The sequence below is a fragment of the Misgurnus anguillicaudatus genome, chromosome 20 (genome assembly GCF_027580225.2).
Source record: "Misgurnus anguillicaudatus chromosome 20, ASM2758022v2, whole genome shotgun sequence".
NCBI classification, from domain to species: Eukaryota; Metazoa; Chordata; class Actinopteri; order Cypriniformes; family Cobitidae; genus Misgurnus; species Misgurnus anguillicaudatus.
In genome coordinates this window covers 23,746,557-23,762,203 of record NC_073356.2, presented here as the reverse complement: position 1 = coordinate 23,762,203, position 15,647 = coordinate 23,746,557, and the positions used below count along the sequence as shown (strand labels likewise).

The 15,647-nt window shown below is 38.5% G+C and overlaps 1 protein-coding gene across 4 annotated transcripts in view; it reads left to right on the top strand.

Annotated features, from left to right (window-relative positions):
- Nucleotides 1-15,647, top strand: part of trps1 (trichorhinophalangeal syndrome I) — a 124,560-nt gene that overhangs the window by 31,086 nt on the left and 77,827 nt on the right. For all 4 annotated transcript variants that reach the window (XM_055219731.2, XM_055219732.2, XM_055219734.2 and 1 more), the window contains exons 4-5: nt 908-2,001; nt 10,672-11,293. In XM_055219731.2, the coding sequence (XP_055075706.2) occupies nt 908-2,001; nt 10,672-11,293 (1,716 nt within the window). The remainder of the gene's footprint in view (nt 1-907; nt 2,002-10,671; nt 11,294-15,647) is intronic.

The window sequence follows — 15,647 nt, the reverse complement described above, 5'->3', positions numbered from 1 at the left end:
AATATGCATGTGTAGAATTACAGTCAAGCACGTATTACGGTGAGCAGCGGGTGTTTATTTAATCATTGCTTGAACATACAGCTCAGGGGCTGCTCAGGGGAGAAGCTCTGTCTGCACTGTGTGACATTCCTTGACTGTTTTGTCTGGAGCATGACGTCGAATTTCCCCCAGTGCGTATGCAGCCCAGGACCTCCCACTCCCTCGCTCTTCTGGTCCTGTCATTGCCAGCTAAATATTCCATATGCCACGCTTTTTTCTATAGACCGGTTGTCTAGTGCATGCTGCTAAGTCGTAGATCTTATGTCAGTAGGCCGTTAACTGTAGTATAAATATAAAATATTTCTCATTGACTTGCAGTTGCTATAAAAAAATTACTAGCCTAAAGATGGCTATTTTTACACATTGATTTTACACATTGGCTGCATGCCTGTGACAGATTTGTGTAGTGAGTCATTTAAAATAAATTTTAAATTCAGTTTAAATAAAAAAAATTACATCCATTATTTTGATCATGTCATAATTCTCTTTTTTTAAATATCAAAACCAACCATGCCTGGATATCATTAATCTGTAAAGATTTTTTTCTTAGCATGGTTGCTCGTCTCCTAGACTTTTCAACAGGTTTCACATGTTCCCTTTCTGCTCACTGGAGGCTTTCTGAATTCTCGGCGCTTAAATGTAATAAAGGCATAAAATGTGATTTGCCTTTGTGTGGTGAGGACTGCTGCCTGGTCTTTGAGGGTTATTGAAAGTCTGTTGTCATCTTACAATTTCAGACTTCTATTTCTCTGTAATTCACAGATGATTGTTCTTTTTTCCCCCTTTTTGATCTCATTTTCCCTCTTTGTCATCCATTCCCTTTTGCCCCCCTCATCCTGCTCTCTACTTCCCTGTACTCCATTCACAGGTGACATTAGCAGGCACCTTCATCGGAATCGGGAGGAAGACGCAGGACTGTCAGGGCAACACCAAGTATTTTCGATGCAAGTTCTGTAACTTTACCTACATGGGAAGCTCCTCGGTAGACCTCGAGCAGCATTTCCTAGCCACCCACCCCAACAAGATGAAGAGTCCACCTCCATTCATTCTTGAGGAGACGCCCTCTGAGAGGAAGAGGAACTGCATACCCCGCATTGGGATGGATGAGCAAGGGAAGTGGGCCGATCGGGTGGCAGTGAGAGCGGAGGATGACACTGTGGTTGGATACTCTGTGCCAATCAGGGCGTCTGACTCTCCTAGCCATGCTGGAGGTGACACACCAGCAGCGTATTACTGGTGCAAATATTGCAGCTTTAGTTGCGAAGCCATCAACTCCTCAAGACTTCTGGAGCACTATGAGAAAAAACACGGTCAGGGTGCCGTCAGGGAGGGAAGTCCGGGAGACGGGGACAGAAAGGCCCGCGATGCAGATTTCCACATACGGAAGAAGGAAAACCAGAGTGGGAAGACTGTAACGGCAGGAGACCCAGAAACTGTAGTAACTAGTTACAACTGCCAGTTCTGCGACTTCCGTTACTCTATGACTCACGGCCCGGACGTGATTGTTGTGGCTCCGCTACTGCATCACTACCAGCGAGCTCACAGCATTCACAAGTGCACCATCAAGCATTGTCCCTTCTGCCCGCGAGGGCTCTGCACTCCCGATAAGCACCTGGGGGAGATCTCATACCCCTTTGCTTGCCGCAAGAGCTCGTGTTCGCACTGCGCTCTGCTTTTGCTACAGCTGACAGCTGGGGGGACCGCTGCCCCGTCCCCACCGGCCCCCAGGGGGTCCGTCACTCACCTGTGTGATCAGTGCCCGTTCACCTCAACTGATATTGACTTGCTTCTGTTGCACTATGACAGCGCCCACGCCCCTCACAACTTACTGGAAGTCAAACCAGAGGAAGAGGGATCAGGGGATGGTGGGGTGGGGCAACCACGGGATCATCCAGGAGAGTACACCTGCACTAAGTGCCATTTCTTTACGGAAGTGGAGGAGGAGATCTTTCGTCACTACAGGTAATTCTGCATGATGTAAAAGTCTTGTCTAACTAATATGGATACACCGAATTTTTGGCAACTGGAAAAGTGAAAAGGCTGATTAAATTTTACGGAATAATGAGGTATTTGATGACACGATCAAATAGCAACCAGTGAGAAACGTGCAAATGCAGCAACATGTTGGTGAAAAAGATGCGAAAACATCCAGCACTAGAAGTTTCATTTATCATTTAAAATCCACATCGTTCGGTGATCCTGGGTATCTGCTGAATGCCCAAGCACAGAGAACGATAGACTTTAGCTTTTCATTTTATGCCATAGAATGGCGAAGAGCATCAGCGGTATGTAATAAAACTTCCTAGAGTAGTAGTTGACTTAGTAGAGTCAACAAATAATTGTACATGAAAAATGTAATTAATGATGACAAAAATATTTAATAATGCCATTTTATAAACTCCACCCCGTTTAATTAGAATTTAAGTCCATAACATCAAACATATCACAAACATACTTGAAAAGCAGCCATGTTGACTCAAACTTGGCCACTTATTACTCACGTACCTATCTAATGGTGCTACACTCCTGCAAGACGGTGCCAAAAAAACAATTACCCATAATACACTGCAAAATCCTTAGCCAATGAGATGCAAGTCTGTATTGGTTTTATTAATCTGATACTTTTATAACAATGTTATATTGGCTGAACAACCAATTTTTAAGTAAAGCTGACAAGACACACTTTTTTATTGAATGAACTAGATTCAATTAAGTTCACATTGTTTAATAGATTTTTTTAAGTTATCACACCATGAAAGAATTAAAATTGGCAAGATTGAAAGTTATTTTTTTGTTATTAAAGTCCTTAAATGACAAACACGCTTATATTAAACGAGAAATAAAATGTTTATTAACGATAAGCTTTTTGTTAGACCGTGCTTTTTCTTCTGTCATCTGTCAGTCTTGCCATGTCTCTCGCTTTCACTCGTCGGCCTTGTGCTTGACCGTGCAAGCAGTCCGCTGCTTAACATACAGTACAGTGCTGTAAGCATCGTTGCAAGTTTCTCAAGGCAGAGTAATGAATAGGTTATTTGCATTTTGCGCAGGAATAGGAGATTTAATCAATATCCGTTTTGACAAGATTCATTTATGTGGTCGAATGTAAATGCTGATCAGAGAAGTGCTCAGGTGTAAAAAAGCCCTACAATGACTGCTGGAATGTTAAAAAAATTAATTGTTAAATAATGTGAAATAAATATAGTAAAAATGACACAAAAAAATGTAACTGAGAAAATTTGGCTAAATAATTCAGAAAAAAAAATTGGTATTCAGCCTTCGGCTGAGTTTTTCAATTTATTTGGCTTCGGCCTCGGACAAGAATTTTCCTTTCGGTGCATACCTACTAGCACTACTCACATTTTATATATATTTATTTTATAATTCTATTTAAAGTTACAGTAGCAAAAAAAAACTGCTGGATAGTAAATGCAGAAGATACAGACAGCAATCTTGTATTTCCCAGTTGCAAAGAAACAGTTTCTGTGTTGGCAGTTTTGCTTTTATACTGATCGGTTACAGGTTTTCTTTTTAGCACCTTACTCAAAGTTAAGCTACACACCTGAATAAACCGAAAATGCTAAACACGAGGGAGTATCTTTTCCAACAGCAGTCCCTCTTTGGTTTTGATTTAGCTTGCCTTGCAGCCAGGTGCAAGTGTATTTTAATGTTTGTTTGTGTGTGTGTGTGTGTGTGTGTGTGTGTGTACATGTGGGAAACAGCTAAACCTCTCCAGAATATCCTTTTTTTACCAGATGTGTGCTTATACTGCCAATGCAGATGAGTATGGCTGTTCTTTACCTTCACATAAGATCTCAATTACCCTTCGTTTTCTGCCAGAGTTTACAGGCATGTCTACATGTGCTGTTTTGAATTTATTGATAAAAATTAGTTTACTGCACCACTGAAATCCATATGTCTGCTTGAGTTTGGCACTGTAGAAAAAGAACAGAAAGGCACTTTGCTAAATCTAATATACGTGTTGTGTAAATACACCAAACCACCTCAATGCCACATATGTTTGTCGTTAGTATATATTCTGCTATATTATGTGCAAGAACTTTTCTTCATATTTTACTGCTAACTAATGTTTACATGGAAAGCAAGGCCAAAACTTGTATGGATGCCATTCGGACAAAAAAAGGCCATACATTATTTTAGGTTTTTTTTAAAGTATAGAGGTTTTTGCCAAAAAAGCTTGCATGCGGCAAAATACAGTTAAATTAGTTTAAATACCAATGAAATGCTATGCTGTCTTTATCAGTGTATACCGTACCATGTATTTAGTTGGTTTGTAAGGCATGTAATGTGTGAAATTTTTTTTTATTTTTAACTGTGAAGGCCACATAGAGGTGGCACATAAACCATGTAAGGTGTGTATACACAGACGGTTTAATTGCAGGAAACAATGAATCACACACTTGAACATTGACTGTTGATTCTCATGCATAGATGACAGAAAATAAGATACCTACTGATTGCCATGACAACAGCAAAGTTTAAGTTGGCTCTCAGGTGGCTCTTGTATTTTATTAGTTGTTTAATGCTTTAGTACATTTTTTTATTTTGTTTCTGAATAGAAAGCAGCTCTCCATATTTAAAAGCATTTTGCCCCTTCATAATTCATACTGCATGGGCAGGTGGACACATTACCATTCCAAACTCCACTTAGTTATATGTAGTTGTAGGAGAGATTGATCAGATTGGTCTTTTTATGTAAAATATCTTTCTGTAATTGGACAGGTTCGCATACACTCCAGCGATCAATGACCTAGTCCAACTTGTCAAAGATCCTGGCGAAGTTTCTCAAGTTGGCGCACACGCCAGGAAACGCTACATTTCTAGGCCTCATACACGCACCTGTCCCGTATGGATCGTGTGTGAAGGTTTTTGTGCGTTTGAGCCTTGAGTGACGTCCATCATGATCCGGCTGCCCGGGGCTGGTTGTTTCAGGTGGACGTGGAGCAGAGCCGTGCCGAATGTTTCCAGCCTGTGCGTGCGGCCCTTCTGAATAAGGCGCTGTTTGTATTCAGAGCCCACAGCCTGGAACTCAGAGACGAAATCAGACCTGTACCTTTTCCCCGGAGAGCCCCTGCTTTTGAGCTCAGATTTTGTGCGTGAGAGAAAGTTAGAATGTCATATTTTGTTTTTTAAGTACTTTTCTCCCCACCTTATATATTTTGCTCACCGGTTTATGAGCCGCATGAGAATATCGTACGCTTGAACCAGACTAGATTTTAGTATGTAGGCTACGGCGAGCATGTTTTCTGGCTTGTCGCTTTTATGTTATTGTATGAACATCTGTGTCATGGTATCCAGTTTCATTGTGTGGTTGTGTTGAAGCGCTCAGCGACCTCCATGTATGCGTGCGAACGATCGTGTGGTCTTTTGAATCGCTGATACATATTTCCAGTGTGTCTCTCACTTGAATACCTTGCTATAGTGTTGATTTATGGGTAGAATCCTGCCCTCTAGTCTCCAAACAGCTACCCACCCACTACGAACATGAACTTGATATTGATGCCGTAGCCTCCCACACCTCATGCCCACCCGATCCACTGCACGCTTAATATTTCACGCTGCCCTCCGCTCTGGAATAGGAGGCTTTTTTTACGTGCAGGAACTAAAGTAGTGAGAATATACTGTGGTGAATATTTGCTTTCGCATTTGGTCTCATTTTGATTCAGTCAGTTGTTTGTTTTTAAGTCTAAAGGGTGTCATTTCTGTGCCACTAACAGCGCCAAACAGAATTGCAGGAATAATCACTGTATTTAAACGCGTTTCAAACGCTATTCCACATCTTGCATCGCTTTAAATAAACAAGTAGTCCTGCAATAAACTGGTATAATTTATCAAGCTAACAAAAATCTAAATTCCAGTTTAGTACCAACGTCGTTGGCCCAGAAATGGAACGTTTTAACTTTAAGTGCGCCTACACTCTATAAAAGCTAAGATTGGAGTGTTTGATGGATAGCAATGCATAAGATCAGATTTGAGACTGACGATAGCACTGGACTTTAAAAGGGTTTATGCTATGGGTGTTTTGTAAATGCATTTTTTTTGTTTGAGAGAGAGACATAAGTAAGAGTGTAGCCACGATGTCATCATTAGGCATCTTCCTGTCTCTCCTCAGCTGATGCTGCCAACTGGGTTCATTGTTTCTTTACTCTCATCTCCCATTTTAGAGACCGAAACAGCTGACGGACTCACTTTCACTCTCCCGCTGTGATTTGACTCCAACTTTTTCTTCTGTCACCCCTCAGTCCCCCGAGAAGCCAGTCAGGCGAGCGGCAGGCTGCGCTGTACCCAATTTTCCATTTCCTGTGTGATGTCATGGGGATAGGACTGGTAACTCTGATGTGATTCAGGGAGCTTTTGCTCCGCGTCCCGTAAAATAGAGGTATTGAGTGGGTGTGTTGGGCATAGCTTACTGGCTTTTTATTTTCGCAAGCACAAATTACTGCCACTCAGTACTGTTATTGACATCGATATTGCTTCTTATTCATGTCATATATGTATTTCCACCTAAGTTTTAAGTTCATTATGCAGGCCTGTGATCGCGAAATGTAGGCCTGTGATCGCGATTAAATTAAAATCATTGAGGAAACATTTAGCATAGATTTAATTTTGGTCAGTACTAGCTTTGGGTCAAAAAATCCCCTACATGTTCGCTCACACCGTTTTGAATAGTTACATAATACTTGCACCGCTTCAAATGAATTTGGACCTATGATAGTTTCTTACTAGGTTACATTAATAAAAGCACAGAATAAAATGTGTATGTTTGAGGTGTTTCTTTAACTATGGCCACCTTTATGTGCATGTTGTTAATATCTTTATTAAAAGTAAATATATTATTACACAAACTTTTAAAATATTTTTTTTCTTTGTAATTTTTCTATAGGCTTAACCCACACAGACTTTATGATCATCAAATAAATGAAAATCGGTAACACTTTACAATTAGGTTCGTCAGTTAACATTAGTTAATGTATTAACTAACATAAACAAACCATGAGCAATACATCTTTGTTAATGTTAGTTAATAGAAATAAAGCTGTTCACTGTTTGTTCATGTTAGTTCACAGTGCATTAACTAATGTTAACAAGATTTTAATGAAGTATTAATTGTTGAAATTAACATTAACAAAGATTAATAAATGCTGTATAAGTGCAGTTCATTATTAGTTCATGTTAACTAACGTAGTTAACTAATGAACCTTATTGTTAAAGTGTTACCTGAAAATCATCATAAAAATGAGTCATTTTAATTGCAACAAAGAAAACCATCTTACCTATAAGTAATACTATTTTATTTTAAGTTAAAAGTAACATATGAAGAGTTTCGTTGCAAAACGAGATACATTTTTGTCAAAACATGTTTATTAATATGTTATCATGTTATTATTTTGTTTTATGGTGCTACTTAGCTGTATTTTTTAAGTTATGAAGGTTTAAATCAAAACAATCCAACTGCAGTTGAATTGATATTAATTGGAATGCACAACCAAAAAACGAGATTTCTGAACAATTAAAAAAACGGAGTTATCTCGTTTTGCAACGAAACTCTTCATATATTTATTATTTAATTATATAATGTATGATTTTCTAAAAATTATAAACTTAAGAATAGTGTTACACACTGTTATACAGATACTGTATTTTCACAGATATTAATTTTATTTGGTTTTAGTTAAATAATTTTAAAATTTAAAATGCAATATAAAACAAAAAGTACAAATACAGTATATTGTGACGTATTCACTATTTTGGACAAAAATAAGTAGAAAATACAAATAACCATTTCCTAGAAGAGAAAATGGGATAAGTGCAGTGCATTAGTTAAAACGAGCCCTTAAATCAATTTATATTTAAACTAATTTTCATTGTAAAGTGATAACTTTTAATAATTAAATGCTTTATAAAAGTGTCAATAATTAATAAAAACTTCCATACAAATAATATGTGATATTTTGTGCAATTTAAAGTAGCCTATTTTTATCATTTAGATCCTTAAGGAAACACAATATTGTGTTTTGTCAAAATTAAATATTTATTACATTGACACTTATTGACCTCCAGTTTTATATCAGCTGTACTAAAAATGCTGTACTGAAAATTTGTAGGAGCGAATGCCAAAAAACAATCAGTTCTGGGTTACGGGGCTCAACAAACATATTTATACTCCGTGTCAGTGACCAAAGAAAATTTGATTTGTCTTGGAAGCAGCGCATGCTTTGTTGGAAAACAGTTGTACTTGTGTATAAGGGACATTAAAGTAGTTAGTTTTTGTCTCTGTTACAGATTAATGGTAATTGGATGTATCTTTGTACTTGTCGCTTACGGTAACTGTTAGTCTCCCTACACAACTTAACCAAAGTTTATATGGTTTTATGTCCATTATGTCTAAACTTTTTCTTTAAATTAGCCTAACTTAGATTTTTATTGTCTTTATACTGTATGTTTACCTAGTGCTTTTGCTCGTTTTGTTTTGAGATTGTGTTGGTGGTAATCCGGGGTGAATGTAATGGGCTGTACACCTTGTCACAGCACACCGGTTGCTGGAATGCAGCACTGTTTGATCTGTGCCTGTCTCCATGTACTTAAGCGGAACAAATTACAGCATTGCATGCTGGGAAAGTCATGCAGGCAGCAGTGATGAAAAGCACTTTTCCTTTCTGTCACTCCTTTGGTGCCGAGAGGGGCAGAGATGGCATCTGACTGTTTTGCACTCTTTTTCCTTCCATTTTTTATCCTTTTTAAAACACCATGATTGTTAGGGTCTGTTTACTGTGTAACAGACCTCAACTTTTCTGTAATCCACATTTTTACATTTTAATTTCACTTTCAAAATTTTAAAGTAATTATAAATCTTATTTTAGTCAATTTTATTTATTAGGTTTTTGTGGTAGTATTTTTTCTTGATGTTATTTTTAAGTGTTTTTGATATTGCTCTTGACTTCTTTCAGTAATTCATTAAAAAATCATTAGGAGTTTTTTCTGCTATGTTTCTGCCTGTGTTTGCGTAAATTGCTATATGCTTATGTACCTGAATATTTGGGGTATAACGTAATTATGGGCTAATGTGGACTGTTTTATGCTATGCGGTTTTGTGTTAAATTGTGTTTTTACAACATTATAGAAATTAGTGTAAGGAAACTAGCCATAATATCTTATGCGTATGTGTGCGCGTGTTTGTGTGTGTATGTTGTGAAATGTAGATAATAATGTCATCCAACCAATTATTTTCAAAACAAAATAAAAAAGCAATTTTTTATCATCACTATCAGTTAAGCTTTTGCGATTATTATACATATTATGCACGCACACAAAGTATTGCAGTGATTACTGTGTGTGTGTGTGTGTGTGTGTGTGTGTGTGTTACTGTAGTGTCATGTTTATTTACAGCTGATCTTAATGCAGGAAATTAACTTAATTTGCCCTTGAACTTAAGGCTCAAAGGACTTTTTTGCTTTTGTAACCTCGTATGCAGTGTAAATACTCTATTGCAGTACAGTTAAAAAATCCAAAGGCATGAATGAATGGCCATTGTCCAAGCACATCTAGCGATGCGTGTAAAATAAACATAGTTTTTGGGTGGGGGCACGCTTACCCATCACTTTGTCTGACAGTGGTCGATTTCAAACAGGAAGTTGGAGCTTATGGGAAATCGAGTGTTTTCATCACACATAAATCACTTTCATTTACCTAAAGGTTAGCAGACTGTTCCCTTAATATAGTTTTGCTTTTTTCTTTATTCGTAAAAGAACCATTGTGTAGATCAGGGGTCTCCAACCTTTTTGTGAGAAAGGGCTACCACAATGGATAAAAATCTGGAGGGATACTTTTTGATATAGTCTACTCAAAACTTTTTTGTTTTACATTTTGATTTTATTTTATTTTACTTGTTGATATTTTTTAGTATTGTTTAAAATGTTAACATACGTAAACCAAGCCAAGCTAATATAAAAAATATGTAATAAATAAACATTACAATTGAAACTATTGATAGAATGTGCTTTGGCGGGCACCACGTTGGAGACCCTTGGTGTAGATGATCAAATATCTGAATCTGCTGTAATTATTTAATATTGCAGAAGCTTACCAAGCTTGGTCATAGCTTAAGGACATGCTCAAGATGTGCATTAGTTTTTTGTCTCCTAGATCAGTAATTCCCAAGGGTGTACTTTGGTTTTGCTTTGTTAAAACCATAAAACCCAAACTACTGCTTGCTGTCAATAGATTAAAATAGATCATCTTCATCGATTTTAATAGTTAAGAAAAGAAAACAAAATAAGTTTTGTGTGCTTGACACTCATAGTGAAATATATATGCACAAATAGCCTGTAAAGACACCAGGGAGATGTAGATTTTTGCAAAAGCAATGTGTTAAAATGAAAACATTTCTTCTTTGTGTTGATGAAAGGGTACTTGAGCCTTAGCGATAGGGCTGTGGGGGTACATAAAGCCAAAAAAAGTTGGAAATCACTGTGCCTTACAAGACAAATACCATGGTAATACGTTAAGAAAGTGTGCCGTGCTGCTACTCACAATCTGAATTGGTCCGCGAAAAATGCACAAGTTATGGAAATGAAATGATTCCCGAAACACTCATTTTCTCTTATCACTTTACAGGAGGGTTCACGGCTGCTGTCGTTGCCGGCATTGTAGTTTCACTGCCACGGACACCACAGCACTGCTGGACCACTTCAATGCCGCCCACTGCCAGGACTCGGCTGACCCTGCCTCTGCCCCTGCCAACGGCTGCTCTGCCCCCTCAACCCTTCGCATCAAAGAGGAGAGCAAAGGTGATCTGAAACTCTATAGCCTGGTACCTCCAGAGGCCAGCAGAGCCGAACCGCCGCCGAGCTCAGAGGGTGTGAAGAGCGAGACCCAGGACGAGAAAGAAAAGGCCTGGGTTGAAGCTCTAAGCGGCGGAGTCCGAGGCGGGGAGCAACATGTGCAAAGCCTGTTGTGGGTGCCTAAAGAACGTGCAGGAGAGATTCTTAGAGGCAGCCCGACCCCGTTCCCCCACGCACCGCTGGGTCTGCTGAACACAGTGGCACCCGGGGGAAAAGACCAGCAGAAGGGGGCCACCATGATTAGGGACTCATCGGGGATGCTGTACAGCCTCAGCACAGATGCTAAAAGTTACCTTCCTGGGACGCCACCGAGCGGCGGAGAGAAAGGTGGGCAGCAGTACCCAACATCTACCGAGGGCAAGAATGCCAAGGAAGAGTCCCAGTCACTTTTACGGGTAAGATATTCAATTGTGATTAGATTGTTGTGCTTTCTTATTCTTTTTTCATAGCTATTTCAGGACTAATTCAGTACCTATATTCTGTACCCGAATCAGTCAGCGAGACGTGTCAAGTAATAAGTATATTTCTGAGATGCTTTTCATAAAAACATCACTTACAGCATCTTTGAAATGGAGGACTGCTTTTCTTGACAGCGAAGAGTTTATCAGTTGCATCTCTCTGCCTGTCATCTTAAGTCGTCTGCTCGGGTGGTATCTTTGTCCATCCCCCTGAGCTTAGGTTGTTTGTGTAAGTGTCTGTCTGTGTGTGATCATCCTTACTTGAGTTTTAATGAAGTCAGTATGTGCAGGGACCCACTGCGGCTCTGTGTACCACTGGAAGCCCGGCCAAACGAATTGAGATAGTTACTCAGAGAGCTCCAGACACAACAACAGAGCCACCGTGGCCCTCAACAAAAAGACAAACAAACCAAAAACTGGAACATACACCTGCTCTGAGCTTTAGAGTGGTGGACTTTTCACTTAAATCTGAAAATGTGAGATGACCTACAAGGGTACATCAATAAATAAGGTAACAGGACCTCCAACCAGAGCTGAAATTATATACCGTGACATGATTCATACTGTTTGCCCTTCACACACCGAACACCCCAATGTTTGACGTCCAGCTGTTTTATAAATGATAAGTTATAATCAATACTGTCGAGTAGTTCTGCGAGTGTCTACCTTATCTGACCTGGTGAGATGTTTCTTTCAAATAACTTACATAAGAGGTCTTGTTACTTTATTTATGAAGGCCAGTTCAAACTTTTCCAACAAACTCCAACTTCTGTGGTTTGGTTAGATCAGTGTGGTAAAGCCTACTGATGTTTGTTGAGACAGTGCAACAACGGCAGTTTAAATCTAATTGATGTATTTGAAGGCTGAATGAATTAGTTTTAATTTTTCTCAAACATTCTGCTTTGGACTTTGTCTTAAGGATGTCGTACTACATCTCAGTAGTTTATTCAGCCCAAACTGCTAAATGTAGAGACTTGATTGAACCTTTTTTAGGTAATTTCAGTCTTAAGGCTGCATTATAGCACACAACTTGTCGACTTTGTAATTAATTGCAGAAAAAATGGCCATTGTACCTTAATTGACAATTAGGATCACACAGGGCTGTCACGATTATGAAATTTGACTGAATGTTAATTGCCTAATTAATTGTGACGATTATTTCGATTAATTGTCTGTTTTATTGATTTGCCATTTAATTCTCAAACCTTTTTTTGTTTGTTAATGAAATAATTTTATTATTTCATTTTTTTATTAAACATTTTGCAAGGTTTACCTGACAGTAAATATTAATACACAACAAATATTTAAAAGCAATTATTTAATGAATATATCTTTAAAAAACTGAAAATTCTTAATAAGAATTAAGCACAATAAAGTGTGCTTAACTGAAAATTAAGATTAGCATCCTTCATTTCCCTAAATTTGGAATTGCTGTTTTGGAAATTTATGTTTTACCTGGCAGTTCATACTGCTCATCAAAGTTTTGCAGCATTTCTTTAAATGCTATTTTTTTTCTACTTTATTGAATGGCTTTGCAATGTATCGCGTTATCTGACCCTGTCTCATTTATACAGGCGCAGCAGCTCCCCATTGAGTTTTTTAGAGAGGTGTGCAATCATTGCGGTCATCTGAAATCCTTGCGATGAGATCAAACAATCGCGATGAGATCAAACAATCGCGATGAGACGATTATCTCATCATTGTGACAGCTCTAGGATCACACACTTAAAAAAAAATTGGTACCCATGATACCCTATGGGGCGGTTTCCCGGACAGGGCTTAAGTCTAGTCCAAGACTAAAATGCATGCTTGAGCTGTCTTAACTGAAAACAACTTGCAATATATCAGCTTAAAATAGATCAGAGCCATTGTTTTGTCTCAAGATGCACATCATTAAAGTTTTTTGCAAGTTATGTTTGTAAAAACAACTTAAATGTCCTATTTAACCTAAGGCCAAGTCCTGGCTACCCTGTCTGGGAAACTGGAAATCCTATTTTTGTAAACTTTATAGGAGTTTAAGTTTACATGATAAAACTCCCCTTGCTTGCTTTGTTTAAATGTTTACCATGTGATAATGAATAGGTATGATGACAAAATTTTCAAAAACCCCGAAGCTCAAAATTGATCACATGACTAGACAGAGCAGACATTCCCATTTACAAAGATACCTGGATTGTAAAAATCGAGGATTGAGAATTTTAATGATATTTTTAATATTAGAAATCAGAGGAAAAGTTATATATGGATGTCTATGGAAGGTGTGTGACCGAAAATGCTGCTTATTCACGTTTTTGCTTGTAACTTTCTCATTTTATCAGATGTTTACATGAAATTTGAACAGAAGGTAGAATTTTGTTAGTTCTTAAAATTAAATCATGAATTACTGTTTTAGTTGGAATGGGCATCAAACTTTAGTTGAAATGGGCATCAGACCCATGGTAACCATGCCTGCAGTTCACTTTAGTCTTTTACTAGAAATGTGACTACCAAATTTTTGCGATTTATTTAAATATTATCTCCTCCAAAGATTTTGAGTACCATGTTTCAGTACGAAGATAAAAAAAATTGGTTAGGGCTGTGTTGAAAAAATCGATTCGCCAATTCTGAATCGATTTTCATATTAATTTCTAAAGATCGATCCGTAACTCAGAGGATCGATTTAATTAATTAATAACTTAAACTTGCCGCGTCATTGAATTCATGTATGCGCGCGAGGTGGAAGGACATTAAAATAACGAACATGGCGATCAGTAACGTTAAGCAAGCAGTTGTTTTGAAAACTCCAGAAACACTCAAAGCTGCGATCTGGCACCATTTCGGGTTCAGAAGCAATGCAGAGAACGAGCTTGACAAAAGCAAAGCAATTTGCAAAGCCTGCCAAATGGAGGTGAAGTATTGTGGAAATACTACTAATCTCAGGAACCACATGAAGCGACATCATCAAGACATCATATCCGAGACAGCCATCGGATCAAATCCGATCGAATCGAATTAAGATAATCGATTCAAGATCTTGAGAATAGGAATCGAATCGATTCTTGAAATTTGAATCGAAACTAAAAACACCTCTGGGTTGAAAGCTCAAAATATCAAACACTTCCGGTGTTTATTCTTCACATATTTATTGCCGTTTTTACTAAAAAAAAAAGAATAATAAGACTACAACCATGCGGCGAGAAGTGGATATTGCATGACACACATTGTAACAGGGCCATGTGGGTGAAACAAATTTTTTGTCAGCATTGCTGTAATGAAGGTCTCATTGTAAAATTTGCATACCAAATTGGTGTACTCTTTTACAGCTATAATTGGTCTTATTCATAAGTATTTTGGCTGTTTTGCTTGCACCGATATTTCCTTTGGGAAGTGCAAATCTTGTTGAAAAACTCCTCTTACATCAATCTCAGAAGATGAGTGCCTGGTTGTTATAGTGAACATAACACAAAGACGTGTACGTAATAAAGTTGTGATGCCTCTTATCTGTGTTCCAGTGCATGTGAGTTTTCTGCCCTTGCCTTTTGCCATATCCCACGCTTTTTGTAAGGCACATCCATCGAATAACATGGTGAATCTGACACAGTAGCTTAAGCTGCACAAAAACATGTGTTTTGAGTGTATATAAAATCAGGATGTATAATGTGTCAATGTGATACGAGGGGCGATTGGGCTATTTTCAGGTGTTTTTTAAAGGTGAGAAGCCAAAGTATGACAGGCATGGACTGCTTAAAGATGCATAGCTAGTGAAAACATGTGTTCGACAAAGGCTCTTTTATGTAATATATTTACTGCCTGACATTTTGAATAAAATGGGGCTCAGCTTAAATGTCTTTCTGAAAACTCAAGGTCATACAATCGTATATACATTAGTGTGGATTCAACAGCTCGGCGACGTGTTCTGTATATTTATGTGTGCGTAAAAGCTCCCCGTTCCTCTTTGATCTCCACGCCGGCTGACAGCGGGGGGAAGGAGCGTCTCTCCCGCAACTCTGACATAGTTTCCGCTTTTTCAGCCTCCGTGTTTGCCTATGCTTTAATTCGGCTCCTTCATCGCCGAGTTCTGAGTAACAGGGGCCCCTGCCGGGAATTATTGCTTCCTGTGTGTCTCCCGTCCAAAAAGCATCACCGTCTGATGTAACACATTGGCCCGAAAAAGAAAAGGTTTTTGTTTTTCGGTTCTCAAAATGAGGCAACGGGAATCGCTCCTCTGGACGGTTCTGGAAAATGGTTGGCAGGAGAGAGGGCCGGGCGTGGCATGGTGGTTAAGTCATTAGCCTGGGCGTGTCAGCGAGTG